The sequence below is a fragment of the Astatotilapia calliptera genome, chromosome 10 (assembly GCF_900246225.1).
Source record: "Astatotilapia calliptera chromosome 10, fAstCal1.2, whole genome shotgun sequence".
NCBI lineage: Eukaryota > Metazoa > Chordata > Actinopteri > Cichliformes > Cichlidae > Astatotilapia > Astatotilapia calliptera.
The window spans coordinates 32,828,384-32,843,923 of NC_039311.1; the positions used below are offsets into that span (position 1 = coordinate 32,828,384).

General features: G+C 43.4%; 1 protein-coding gene across 1 annotated transcript; it reads right to left on the reverse strand.

Moving 5' to 3' along the window:
- Positions 1–448: 448 nt before the first annotated feature.
- On the reverse strand, positions 449–10,472 carry LOC113030183 (odorant receptor 131-2-like). Its single transcript, XM_026181354.1, has 2 exons — positions 10,459–10,472; positions 449–1,391 (listed from the first exon to the last, which is right to left on the reverse strand). Exons 1-2 carry the CDS (start codon positions 10,470–10,472, stop codon positions 449–451), a joined length of 957 nt encoding a protein of 318 aa, XP_026037139.1.
- Between the last annotated feature and the right edge of the window lie 5,068 nt (positions 10,473–15,540).

Genomic DNA, 15,540 nt, shown 5'->3' on the forward strand with positions numbered 1-15,540 from the left:
AGTGTAGTTTTTGTTTTAAACTTGAGTATGAACTTATACAAAATGCAAAATGCAGCAAGATATTTAAAAAACAGTTTTGTTGATTAAAAAACACTATATCGGATTCATATCGGTATCGGCAGATATCCAAATTTATGATATCGGTATCGGACATAAAAAAGTGGTATCGTGCCATCTCTAGTCTTTTTTTACTGTCTTTTTACTGTTTGTTTATAATGGAGCACTGTAATGATAAAGAATTTCCCCTAGGGATCAATAAAGTATTCTGATTCGGTAAGCGCCTCAAGCAGACTTGGAAAATGTGGTAAAAAATGGCTACAGCTATCTATGCTTCGTTGAACAATAATACCTATCGTTCATTTGTTGTTTGAAAAAATGAAAACTGTTGCTTTAAATCACGAGACTAAAATATGCAGACCAACAAAGGCCTCCATGCAAACTAAACATGTCATCCCTTGTCTTCTGCCACTGGGCATTTCAATCGACAGCACAGATGATATATGAGGACAGGTCTGATAGTCTGATCTCTTAGTCCATAAATGAGAGAAGTCAGACACCTGGGTACGATAATAAAGAGAAGATAAAAAACATTCTGAATGCGAACAAGTACTATCCTTGTAACAATCATTAAAAGAGGCACGAGTAATGGATAGTAAATAGTTGAGGAGAGGCTGAGGAACAGCTGCATCAGATTCAAGAGCAGTGTGTTACGAGCTTTAAAGGCCAAGGCTTTGTCTGTGGAGGCTGACCTGGCTGCTACAATCACACCAATGTAAGAGAAAATGACTGCCACACCAGCAGCCACAACCACAATACAAGTGAAAGCTTTGTCAAAACGATCAGACTTTGTCCCGAGCAGAATAGCGATGTCACCACAAAAGCCTTTCACCTCTAAATCACCCAACTCTTCAAATAGTGATAAAAACAACAGAGTGCGAATAATAATGTTTAAAAAACTGATGGCCCAAATCACAGTGATAGCTGCCCCTGTGTTTCTGATGGTGATGATGGTTGCATGTCTCAGTGGGTAGCACACAGCAACATATCTCTCAAGAGGCATCACAACCAGCGTGAGAGGAGATATCACAGATGTGAGATGAGTGAAGTTGACAAGAAAAGTACATACAGGATATGACACTGTTATTCTAAGAACTGCAAGAAGAAAATGAATCTGACTCTGTGCCAGCTGCACAGTGTCCGCAAAAAGCAGGTTATACAGAAGAATATAACGGCAGGTCTCACGAAAAACAGGTTTACTCCTCAAAGTGAACAACATGATGCCATTGATGAAAAGAAACACACAGGTCGGAAGTGTTGTCAGAGTAGAAATCATGACTCGTTCTGCTAACCCTGGAGACTGGACTGTGATGTTAGTGAGAGTCTGTGATGTGCTTGTCATTGAAGAGAAAATGTAAGACCTGAAATATTAAGCTGTTAAAATCACTGAAATACAAAAGTATAATGCCCAATATTTACAAGAAACACAAAACAAAATGCAAGTACAGTAAACAAGTACTATCCTTGTAACAATCATTAAAAGAGGCACGAGTAATGGGTAGTAAATAGTTGAGGAGAGGCTGAGGAACAGCTGCATCAGATTCAAGAGCAGTGTGTTACGAGCTTTAAAGGCCAAGGCTTTGTCTGTGGAGGCTGACCTGGCAGCTACAATCACACCAATGTAAGAGAAAATGACTGCAGAATGCAAGTACAGTAAATCTGTGCAGTGTTAGCATCCTATTGTTAGTATTTGTTGTGATGTGGGCAGAGCTGTTCTGCAGTGTTTTCTTGAATTCACTTACAATTTATAATGTTTGTCCTTGAAGCCTCTTCACAAGATGCAACACGTCAGCAAATTTACCAGCTCATTAAGCGCTGATGTAATCCTTCTTCTCACATGTAGTGTAAGGTAATAATGCATACGGCTTTAAATTTTTGTTAGGGTGGTTCTGAATTACCTGACTACCACTTTTCAAAACCCCAGTTCCTAAAATTTTGGAGTTAATTGCTGATAAGTTTGGTTGTTTGTGGTGATTTGATGTTTGCTGTGTATTGTGTTTGGGAGGCCACATTGTTTAGGAAGATTAAGTGGAGGCAGTCATATTTAACAGTCATGTTTTTCTATAAAATTCTGTTTGTAAGTTTATTGGAGCTAGTATTGATGAGCTGTGTTGTGTAAACTTTGGAGAGCATGAGCAGGCTTGATTATTGAATATGCTTAAGCTACATGAAAAGTGGCTGCGCAGAAGACGGCGGCGACTCACAGACGAGGCAGGACCAGACGAGGCAGGACCAGACGGAGGCGCCTCGGACCCTCCAGCAGAGACGAGGAACAGCTGGAGTGGTTCTCCTGAACCCCCATATACAGGGTGTGAAGCAGCCAGAGACGTAGTACACACAGGGACCAGGACAACTGGCTGAAAAGCATGGTGCACAGAGTTAAACTGACATGACTGGGGAACAGAAAAGTTAACCTTGTCAACCAACTCTGCAGTGCCCAAACCAAATTCTTTTGCCAGTCTATGTATAGCAGACAAAATCTTGTTGCTCATAACCTTAGCAGGCACCGAATGTACAGTTTGAAACAGTCCACTAGGAAAAACAGAAGCAGTCTCAGAATAGACAGACTCTGGGCTTGTACTCTTCAACCCATGCATGGTTATAGAAGCTGGAGACTTAACACAGGCAGCCTCAGTATCTACTGGTTAAGAGGCTGCACCATACACAGGTTAGGCAACATCAACAATACTCTCCTGTGGTGTGAGCTGAACAACGTTAATAGGATCTGACTGGGAAATTAAACAGTCCATGGGAACAGGATGGCTAGCAGGGTAAGTACCAGGAACTACATAGTCCACATATGTGAAAACATGAAAGTCACTTCGAAGATCTGAAGTGATAATTTCGCTAGCTTGTTGGTCAGCCTCACACACACACCAGATTCACTGACATCTGTATAGTGCTCAGAAACATTTAGGTCACAGAAAACACTGGGTTCAGCAACGAGATCCTGACCCACACTGTCTAGCACAGAAATGCAATGTTTCTGAATATTCCAATTTGACATGGAAACAAAACAGTCCGTAGAAGGAAAGCATAGTATCTGTCAGCAGCGAAATACAAACTGGCTCAGTGTTAACTGGCTCAAGCAAAACACTAGGTGTATACTAGTGATGGGTCCAACACTGACACACCAACGCATGTATCAAGCTTCTGGCAGTCCTGAATTTTATAATAAAGGACTGTCAACCCCTTAGTATTGTGGAGAGAAACATTCCAAGACCAGAGGATCCTTTCACGTACTGGGGGAATAGGAAGACATCTTATCCAAACCTTTTCCACCTGGCTTTACAGCTTTTGTGTTCCCCAGCTTCATCTGTGCCACTGAGTTCTCCAAAGCTGGGGAAATGGTGTCAAAAAAAAAAAACGCAGTAGACCTAATGCAAAAACATTGAATAAACTTATTTTTCTGAATAGAAATTTATAAACTCTAAATCAATTACATTTAAATGGGTAATATTATATTCACAATACATTTCACTTAATGTCATTCACAATATTTGCAGATATAAAAGATATAAAATGATTCCATAGAAAGTACAATACCTTACAGTGTACAAGTATGACCAGGTCATTGAATCCGTGTCTGTTGTGAGTCTCAAGTAAGTTGCCTGCAATGATATTTAAGGTCCAGCAGGTGTCAGTATGGAGCAAAACAGCAAAACGGTGTCGACAAAGTATCGGTACAGTTTGGGGAATGTTTTGGGAATGTTTCCTGATCTTGGTGGGACGCGTAGGCTTCTTCTAGTGATTCGATGTTTTTTCTAATTCCTGAATATTTTTGTTTTCTTCTTTCTTTTTATGTGATGAGAAAGAAATTATTTTACCTCTCATCACAGCTTTCCCTGCTTCCCATAGAACAGAAGCTGATGTTTCGGGAGTGTCATTATAGTCCAAATATGAAGTCCACTCTTTTTTAAAATATTTAATAAAGTCTTCATCTTTAAGTAGTGATATATGAAATCTCCAGTTTTTTCTTGGCGTAGTATTATTCTTGTGCATTAGTGTTAAAGATACAGGAGCATGATCGCTGACAGCTATAGGGTGAATCTCAGTGTCTGAAATGTCGCTCAGCAGTGAGCTGCTGACCAGAAAATAATTCAGACGAGAGTAGAAGTGATGGACATGTGAGAAAAAAGTATATTCCTTACTGGTGGGGTGAAGGGAGCGCCATGCATTGCAAAGGCCAAAGTCGCTCATATACTGTTTGATTATATTTGTGGACTGCCAATTGTGCTGAGTTCCCGCTGTATTGAGCCTATCCATGTCTTCATTTTGTCCAAGGTTGAGGTCGCCGCCAAGAATGAGTGTGCCATCTAAGTGTTCAGAGAGTGCACTGAAAAAACCGTGAAAGAATGAGGGATCATCAACATCTGGACCATATACACTTGCAATACATAGCTTTTTATCAAGTATAGATAGTTTAATGATTAAGAATCTGCCCTCTGGATCTATAACTGTATCGAGTACTGTGAAATTAATATTTTTATGTATTAAAATTGCTACTCCCCTTTGTCTAGAATTATAACAAGCTGAGAACACATTAGGAAACTCAGGTGTTTTAAGTTCATTCGAACCTCTAAGAGGTCTGTGGGTCTCTTGTAAAAGGACAACATCTGCCTGTAGTTATTTGAGTTGGTTAAATATTTTTAACCTCTTTTCTCTGGAGCCAGCTCCATTTATATTCCATGTAACAAACCTTAGTGCGCCCATAGATGTGTGTGTATAACTAGGGGTGTACGCTGTGGTGTCGCTTATACAGGTGGAGAGAATACATCACTTGTTTGTGAATAAAGAGAAGGAGAGAGAGAGAAACAGACTGTGAGAGAGTGTTCCAGGGAAAAGCAATACAAAAAACACGAGACTAGACAAGGACATAAGAGGCTAAGCGCTAAGGGAGAGGAGGAGAGGAGAAAAGTGCGACCGCCTTCGTCAAGAGCAAGAGCAGAAAAAAAAAACAAAAAAACTTTGGAATTTTAAGAGGCTGAATTAAACACTTAGAACATATATTGGAGGGAACAGAATTTATCCCATTTGACATACTAGTTGCACAATATGGGATCAACAAGAAAAGGTTTTTAGAATATCAACAAATTAAATCCATAATAAAAAAGAAATTTAACCTCAGTCAAGTTGAATTACAAACACCACCAAGTGCGGCACATTTTCTTACTCTTAAATCCCCCTTAAATCCCTTCCTTCCCTCCCCATCTCCAGCTGCCTCCCTCTTCCCGCTCCACCACAACCACCCACACATGCAGGGCCTTGGAGTAGGGGTATGTCACCAGGGTGCAGAAGAGGCTACCCCCCCCCCCCCCCCCCCTGTCCCCTTCTGGCTGCCTCTGCCTCAATTTTATCCCACAACTTAGACATTCACATTACTCACACTCTCATTACACATACATATAGGATCTTGGGGGTGGGCACGATACACGGAGTCCTAAGTACCATCAGGGTGTACACCTCACCCCTGGCATCGTTGCCCACCTCTCAATTTTAAATACACGTAGACATTGAGGGCTAGCAGGAGGGACCATGCGCTTACCTGCTGCTCTCTGGCAGGTAGCTCCAAGCCCTCCTGGGTTTTAAATGCACCTTAGAACACACATGCATCAACATTACAATGAGCGGGTGGAGGGAGGTTCGGAGTCTTCTCTCACCCCCGTTCTCTGCGACCTGCTGGAGCAGGGGGGCTAGGACTAGGAGGAGGAGTTGGCCGTCCGACTGCGGTCTGGAGTGTGGAGCCTTCCTGCTGCTGCGGAGTCGGGGCGGTCTGCCTCTCCCCACCGCAGGGAAAAGGGAAACACCACCTGGGTCTGGGTGCAGTTCCCCCCTCCAGGGGCGGGGGCACCTAGACCCGGTTTGTAGAGTACGCTTGGGGAGTGTGATCGTGTGTACAACGTCTCTTTATGTCTGTCTCCACGTTGGTTGAGTGTGGAGTAAGTGCATATGAGAGCATGAGGGTGGGAATGGATGTTTGTATCTGTGTGTGCCTGTATGTCTGTGTCTATATGTCAGGTTGGGTGTCAGGCGCCACCTCTCTGGGGACATCTCAGGCCCTCCAAGGTTTGGAGGCCTATCTCCCCCTACCACCACTTCCCCTGCCAGTGGCGGACCCCCTCAGACATCGGTGCGTTGGTGGTTCTTTGTGTCCGGGGATGGGCGTCCAGGTACACACCGGCTCACTCCTTCGCAGCCGCTTATTGGGGCTCGCTCGGGCCATTTCGGAGGTGGGGTGCCCCCGGCCTCTCGGCCTGGGGCTCGGTCACTCAGGCACAGCTGGCTGCCGGCGGAGCTCGCGGGCGCGTCACTGCAACTCCCCCTGGCTTCTGCTCCGCGGCTGCTGAATGAGCCCTCATCTGGGACTCTCCTCAGCTCTTTCTGGGACAGTGGCGCAGCTGCCCCTCTGTTGGTCTTCCTTGGTCTCTTGTGTTCTGGGGGCCTCTGGATGTCTGGAGTTTTGATCTCCTCCATACCTGCTTGATACCATAAAGGACGGGGCTGTGGCTCCCCACACTCCCTAGCAGATCTTTACATGGAGAAACCTTTGGAATGCAAGCATGCTGATCCACACAGGTATGCACACAGGTGTACACATATTCACAGACGCGGACTACAGCTTTCTTGGCTGCTGCCTCAAAGCACACTGTGCACTGTCTATCTTGAGTGTTGCACAATATCGTTTATTATTTAGTAACTATTGATATCTATGGCTAGCTAGTTTATTGTGATGGTGCTTTTTTTTTCTATTATTATGTTGCTCTTTGTTGTTTGCTGTCTCCTCTGTTTTTTTTTTTCTCCATACAGGTGACCCAGGAGTTTTTTTTTTGTTTTTTGTTTTTTCTCTCTTCCCCCCTTTCTCACCGTCTCTTCTCCCCTTTGGTTTTCTTTCATTCTTTCCCCCTGTCCTATCCCACAGTTATGTCTGTCCCGTTTGCAACTGAAAATAAAATAAATTCATAATTATAAAAAAAAAAGAAAAAAAAAAGAAGGGTTTAAAGAAGGGCGGACAAAAAACACAGAGTGGAAGAGAGCCAGAGATGAATAATAACTAATGATTAAATGCAGAGGGGTGTGTAAATACATGAGTGAAGAAGAAACGATCATGGGAAGCCTCATGCAGCCTAGGCTTATTAAAAAGAAAAGAAGAAAGAAAAAAGAAAAGGAAAAAAAAAAAGAAAAAAAAAAGAGGCTGAAGCATGTCGTGAGAAACCTGAAGCTTATCTTTTTCCCACCTTCTCTCAGCACGCCAACACACGCGACGTAGAGCGCGCGTAGTGTCGTTAAGCCAACACCAAGAGTAGGTTCTGGGGCGCTTCATCTTAATGGGGGCAACAGTATCAAGGATAGAAGAAAATAACGATAACAAGGTATTAGCACAGTCATCAACCGAACGCAAAGAACAACAGTCGGGAGTGACAGATGCAGAATCCAAGAAAGACATAGAGAAGTTTGACATCGCTTCAACATTAATTACACGTAGCGGGCGAAAGGGAGCCACAGGATGTAGTTCATTAGTGCATAAGCCAGTATCAAAAATAACTGGGCAATGATCCGAGATCCCAGCAGCACTTATATCCTTGATACAAATGTCCAGACCACATGAGAAAACCAAGTCCAAAGTATGTCCTTTAACATGGGTTGGGTCATTAACCCACTGAGCCAGGTTAAAAGAGTCCGTTAAGGCAAGGAAGTCTTTAGCAAATGGGTCATCCTTACAGCAAGTGAGTATGTTAAAATCAACAACAATGAGAACACAACCATACTTAAAAAGAATGGCGTGAGAGAGAGGGAGGGGGGGTGAAACGAGACAGAGAACCGCTCTCGGTGTAAGCCAGGCCCAGTCGCTTGGCGGCTGCCTCGCATCTCTCTTTTTCCCCATCTCCTTTCTGTCATACACTGGTGGCTAGCTGCCCTCTGTTGTAGCTCCGCCGTAGCCACCACCTAACAACTGAGTTACTTTTTCCACATCGAACAGCATCTGGACAATCCACCACCTTTCACTGTTTTTACCGTTACTAAAATGAATAAATGAATCACCAGCCCATATAAATGAAAAATAAATCCAGCACCCAACCAAGAGTCATCACGAAAGACTAGGGGGTGAAACGAGAGCGTGAGCCGGCCTGGGTGTCAGCCAGCCCGGCCTGGGCGTCAGACAAGTGTGTATGTGATCATACACAGGCTACCCAGCTAGCTGCCATGCGGCGCTAGCTGGGTAGCGCGGCTTTGGGGCAAGTTACACGCAAGTTACATACAAGTTAAGCGCCGAAATTTAGGCGGAAGATGAAGAATAATAATAATAATAATAAATCCGAGGAATAGTAATAAGTGTGCCTCTTGGCATAGGCACACTTAACAAGCACAAACAAGTACGAATGGAGAAAACTTTAGTCTTCACTGCTTTTCCTGAAGACTTTCCCTACATCTTAAAGATCTGAACTTGTTAACAATAATAAATAATTTGAAGTAAATAAATAAATGTTAAAGATCTTAATTTATAATACAGTTTGCAAAAAAATGAAAAGCTTGGATACTTACAGTATATTTTATTATTAAGTAATGTATAGCAGCGGTCCCCAACCCTCGGGCCTCAGACCGGTACCGGTCCGTGAGTCGTTTGGTACCGGGTCGCGAGAGTTGAGGCTCAGGTGTGAAATGTATAGTTTTCAGGGTTTTATCGGTTTTCAGCGTTATTTTGTTATCGTTTTTATCGTTTACTCGGTTTTCCTGGGTCTTTTCACGTGTGTTATGAATAAATCTTCTTTTTTTCGGTACCGGTACTGGTTTTATTTTGTTGTATTTATCCGCGACACCTTAAAGGCCGGTCTGTGAAAATATTGTCGGGCATAAACCGGTGCGTGGCGCAAAAAAGGTTGGAGACCGCTGATGTATAGTGTAGTTTTCTTTAAAACACCTTAAAGTTAAATACTGCACAAGTTCAAGCGACACAGCAGTTAAAGTGCCTAAAATTAATATGAATACACATTGTGACTATGATACCATAAGACTCATATGTGACGCTCTAGTGTGTGTGTGTATGTGTACGTACATATACACGTACGTACGTGTATATACATACACACACACACACACACACACACACACACACACACATATACACACACACACACACATATACACAGGAACAAAGAGAAACAAGACAAGACTCCCTCTTCTCTGCAAGATGCTGCCATTGGTAAAAATCCTGATTGAATGTTAACTGTGCTGTTAACATTCATGGACACTTGCACTGTACTTATTCATAAACATTTCTTATTACACTCTCTATCTATCTATTAGGAATCTAGTGAAGCCCCATTCATGGAGCTCAGTGACCAGTGCTTAATGGACAATGGAGCAAGGGTATTTAATGTTTCATTATAAGCCAGATTAGTCTTTAATAGGACTTTAAAATCAACATGAAATTGAAGAGACAAACACTGTAGTACTGAAGTATTATGTTCATTTTTCTTGATGTCCCTTAAAATCAGGTAAGGACATTCTTAATTGTCAGAAACCTTTTAAGAGCGCTCTGAACAAAGAACATGGCAAGACAGGCAAAAATAATATGATGTATGACTTTCTGTAAATTCTGTAGCAGACAAGAATGATTACGTGAGCATCACTGCTGACAGTCACTACATGGTTACTGTCATACTGCTTAGTTTTTTTGCTCAATGATGGTGCCACCACAGCCACATTGCACTGAAGGAGAATTTCTCTAACCCAGATCTTAAACTATTGTGGTGGATGCATTTTAGCAAACAATTACTTTGGCTAGAGCGTCACATATGAGTCTTATGGTACGTACATACATACGTGTATATGTGTGTATATGTGTGTATATATGTGTGTATATGTGTATATATGTGTATATACTGTACTGCCCCTTGTGGCTGTTCAACTTGTAGCCAAGCATCTCACTGATCACTGCTGCCGTATTGTAGATCAGCTTGTTATATATATATGTACGTACGTATATACACGTACGTATGTATGTACGTACGTATGTACGTACACGTATGTACGTACATACGAATATATATACACGTACGTACATATATACACGTACGTACGTATATACACGTACGTACGTATGTATGTACACGTATGTACGTACATACGTATATATATACACGTACGTACATATATACACGTACGTACGTACGTGTACGTACGTACGTGTATGTACGTATGTACATATATATATATAACAAGCTGATATACAATACGGCAGCAGTGATCAGTGAGATGCTTGGCTACAAGTTGAACAGCGACAAGGGGCAGTACCCTCCATGGAGAAGGAGGCTAGAGGGCAAGATCAAAGTAGCACGGAGGGAGGTTAGCCAACTAACGGAGTTGCAGAAAGGTGCGACAAAGAAGGTGCATAAGAAATACAGCAAGCTGTCCATACCTGAGGCCTTGGAAACTGCCAAGCAAAGACTCACATCCTTGGCCAGCCGCTTGAGGAGGTACACCAGAGAGATAGAAGGCAGGAGAATAAACCAGCTGTTCTCCACAGAACCAGCAAAGGTGTACTCTCAGTGGCAAGGGAACAATAAGAGAACAGCACCACCAAGGCTGGAGATGGAGCAATACTGGAAGAGCATATGGGAGAAGGACGCAACCCATAACGGCAATGCTCAGTGGCTAGTGGATCTGAGGGCAGACCACAGCGACCTCCCTGAACAGGGTCCAGTAACCATCACAGTGGCAGATATCCAAGAAAGGGTCTCCAGTATGAAGAGTTGGACAGCACCAGGGCCAGACATGGTTCGCGCCTACTGGCTAAAGAAGCTGACTGCACTCCACGAGCGTCTGGCAGCACAAATGAACCAGCTGCTAGTTAACGAGAGACACCCGGAATGGCTAACCGAAGGTCGGACGGTCCTGATCTCCAAGGACCCCAAGAAGGGACCGGTCTCCTCCAACTACCGACCAATAACCTGCTTTAGTACCACATGGAAGCTCCTGTCAGGCATCATATCGGCTAAGATGAACAGGCACATGGATCAGTACATGAGCAGGACACAGAAAGGAATTGGTAAGAATACCAGAGGCGCAAAACACCAGCTACTGGTAGACAGAACAGTCAGCCGAGACTGCAAGACCAGACTGACCAACCTTTGTACTGCCTAGATTGATTATAAGAAGGCCTATGACTCAATGCCCCACAGCTGGATACTGGAATGCCTAGAATTGTACAAGATCAATGGGACCCTAAGAGCCTTCATCAGGAACTCAATGGGGATGTGGCGCACAACACTAGAGGCCCATAGCACAAGTCACCATCAAGTGCGGGATCTACCAAGGAGATACTCTGTCCCCACTGCTGTTCTGCATAGGCCTGAACACCCTCAGTGAGATCATTAACAAGACTGGCTACGGATACCGACTATGGAACGGAGCAGTTGTCAGCCACCTCCTGTACATGGATGACATCAAGCTGTATGCCAAGAGTGAACGAGACATCGATTCACTGATCCACACTACCAGGCTATACAGCAATGACATTGACAATCCAGCACATAACAGCAGGGTGCAAGATGCTAGCAGGCAAGGCATACATGGAACGCCATAACCAAGTGGCCGGCATAGTGTACAGGAACATCTGTGCCAAGTATAACCTGGAAGTCCCGAGGTCAAAATGGGAGATGCCCCCAAGGGTGGTGGAGAATGACCGAGCTAAGATCCTGTGGGACTTCCAGATACAGACGGACAAAATGGTGGTGGCTAACCAACCGGACATAGTGGTGGTAGACAAACAGAAGAAGACGGCCGTAGTGATCGATGTAGCGGTTCCGAATGACAGCAACATCAGGAAGAAGGAACACGAGAAGAGAAATACCAAGGGCTCAGAGAAGAGCTCGAGAGGATGTGGAGGGTGAAGGTGACGGTGGTCCCCGTGGTAATCGGAGCACTAGGTGCGGTGACTCCCAAGCTAGGCGAGTGGCTCCAGCAGATCCCGGGAACAACATCGGAGATCTCTATCCAGAAGAGCGCAGTCCTGGGAACAGCTAAGATACTGCGCAGGACCCTCAAGCTCCCAGGCCTCTGGTAGAGGACCCGAGCTTGAAGGATAAACCGCCCGCAGGGGCGTGCTGGGTGTTTTTATATATATATGTATATGTGTGTGCGTATATATGTGTGTGTGTGTGTGTGTGTATGTGTGTGTGTATGTGTGTGTGTGTGTTAATAATGTCTGTTTAAACACTTTCCTGTGATTATTTCTATGTTGGCTTGAAAATTAGTTTCTCCCTCTGTTGGTATTGCAGCTTACTGTAGCTTCCACATGTGTTTACTTTTCATGTTTTGTAGAGGTAAAGCATGAAATGGACATGGTGGACAGGCGTGTCAATTACATGCTTTGTCATGATATCTGGTTGCATATCAGCTCAAGTGTGTGAATGAAGTTGTTAATTAATGATAGTACCCTTGAGTTAACTTACAACACAAAGACACCCCCACCCCCCACCAAAAACACAGAAGTCTCCCAATCATCATGTCCACAGATGATTCTGTCACTTGAAAAAATTCAAAACAAAAGTGACGAAAAGGAAAGTGTAAGTTTTAATATGTGCATGGATCCAAACCGAAAACTGCACGTCATATGTTACAATGTGTGTCACAGTGCTTGACAGTGTTGTGTTTTTAGTCTTTTTTGGCTGTGGGTGGCCTTACTTTTTTGGTATTAATGATAAATAGACAATGGCAAAGACGCAAGAGTTGGTTGTACCTTTACATTTTTTTAACTGTAGAAAATATATTAGAAGAAAAATATAAATCAGTTTTTGTCTGTATCCATTAGCTTTTCCTCTCTTGGATTTCATCATCAACATCAGCATTTTCTTTTTTTTTACTGTGTCTTTGCTCCTGTTTTCTTAATTAACCACTGCCATTTTCCTAATGTGCTAAGTCTAAATGTTGTTGTTGTGGCATTGTTGTTTTTCAGTGGCTGAAACCACTCAGAGGTACCACAGAGAGAAAGCTCCCATCTAACAAAGTCTCCTGATAACTCATTTAATTACATTAAATATTCAGAACCTAACTAATTAATGCTTTTAGTAAATATTGACATGATTAATGAATCCCATGGGTATTGATTAGCAGTCTTCGTGGGGAGCAGATGATGTGCATCCCAGCAGAGACAAATTATGGGAAAGTTAACAAGAAGTCAAAGGCAAATCGAGAAAAGTTCACTTCAGTGTCCTTAATGGATCCCATGGGCGTTGATTTACTAGTGCGTCAAATCTGAGTGATCCAACTAGTTGACTACTACTGGGCCTTTTAAGTATGCTCAATAGAAAAAACTCATAAACAGTTACATTGAAATTTGAAACCGTATAAAAACAAGAGGAAAACCCTTATTCTCAGATTTATTTGACAGGTAAACTGCACAACTACTTATATCTCATATTAGATATATAAAAATAGCTCCATGCTGAAGTATATTAACATGTAACAGCTAACATCTGAGAGATTTGGTGCATATGTGTTGATTATTTGTTGAACAGTGCCAACCAAAAATGCTTCAATACACTCTAAAAAGTAATTCACCAGGCCTTTTACCTTCACTTGATTAAATCCATGGCTACAACATAAAAATTCTAAGTTGCAAACTTTCTTTTTTGGGGTTGTGTTGAATTAATAATGTTGGTAATTACATTAAATTCATTTTATATGTAATTTCAAATTAAATCCCAATGTCAGTGGGCTCAAAATAAAATTCAAGTTGTAATTACTTAAAGAAATTGAATAGATAACGTATTTTATTTCCACTGTAACTTCTGATTTCAAGTTCCCACTTCACTAACCCAGGCAAATTCACATATGGTGCGTTGCATGGTGGACTTGCAAGCTTTTGTAAAAGACATTTCGAGGTAAATAACATTTCATTTACAATAACAATTCTAACAAAGCAAAGCATTTGTGCTAGTCACTTGTACTGGATGATGTGATGCTCATTTTGCACTACCACATGTAGCTAATGCTAGCCATTCTAAACTTTAGCACAGGAGAGGATAAGACTTATAAAGTTTAAGGAGCTTGCAAAGAAAAGCGTCTGGACTTCTTTAAGTTGCTTGAAGACGTTTCACCTCTCATCCGAGAAGCTTCTTCAGTTCTAAGGTCAAATGGTGGAGAGTCCCAGATATAAACCTAGTGGGAGTGACCCCCCACAGAGGGACAGAGGGACCCCCTGATGATCCTCTAATCGCCTAAGACAAGGTGTGAAACTGGGTGTGGGTCCCAATCAGCCAGAGTTTCAGGTGAGCTCATTGTGAAACCTGGCCCCACCTTATCATGCGAATTCCTGAGGTCAGATGGTCCAGGATGTGAGTGGGCATTAACGCGTCTGGGGAGGGATCTCAAAACTGGATTATAGATGGCAGAGAGTTGGTGTCATAAGCCCCGCCTCTGTTCAAAGATGGTCGCTCACAGTGGACATAGATGGCTTCTTTCACTCCTCTTTCAAACCATCTGTCCTCTCTGTCCAAAATGTGAACATTGGCATCCTCGAAAGAGTGTCCTTTATCCTTAAGTTGCAGATGGACTGCTGAGTCTTGTCCTGTGGAGGTGGCTCTTCTGTGTTCCTGTGGGAACATCTGTGCCGAGTATAACCTGGAAGTCCCGAGGTCAAAATGGGAGATGCCCCCAAGGGTGGTGGAGAATGACCGAGCTACGATCCTGTGGGACTTCCAGATACAGACGGACAAAATGGTGGTGGCTAACCAACCGGACATAGTGGTGGTAGACAAACAGAAGAAGACGGCCGTAGTGATCGATGTAGCGGTTCCGAATGACAGCAACATCAGGAAGAAGGAACACGAGAAGAGAAATACCAAGGGCTCAGAGAAGAGCTCGAGAGGATGTGGAGGGTGAAGGTAACGGTGGTCCCCGTGGTAATCGGAGCACTAGGTGCGGTGACTCCCAAGCTAGGCGAGTGGCTCCAGCAGATCCCGGGAATAACATCAGAGATCTCTGTCCAGAAGAGCGCAGTCCTGGGAACAGCTAAGATACTGCGCAGGACCCTCAAGCTCCCAGCCCTCTGGTAGAGGACCCGAGCTTGAAGGATAAACCGCCCGCTGGGGTGAGCTGGGTGGTTTTTTTTGTTTTTTTTTAATATAAATTTTCAGTAACACTGGTGCAGCATAAAGAAACAAACAAACCAACAGAGACACACAAGAGGGAAAAAAAGAAGGCCACATATATGGGGAGAGTTCCAGAAAGGAACGGGGAAAAAGAATAGGGTAAATATGGCATATATGAGAGCATATGTGTGTGTGTGTGTGTGTGTGTGTATATATAAACAAACACCCAGCACGCCCCTGCGGGCGGTTTATCCTTCAAGCTCGGGTCCTCTACCAGAGGCCTGGGAGCTTGAGGGTCCTGCGCAGTATCTTAGCTGTTCCCAGGACTGCGCTCTTCTGGACAGAGATCTCCGATGTTGTTCCCGGGATCTGCTGGAGCCACTCGCCTAGC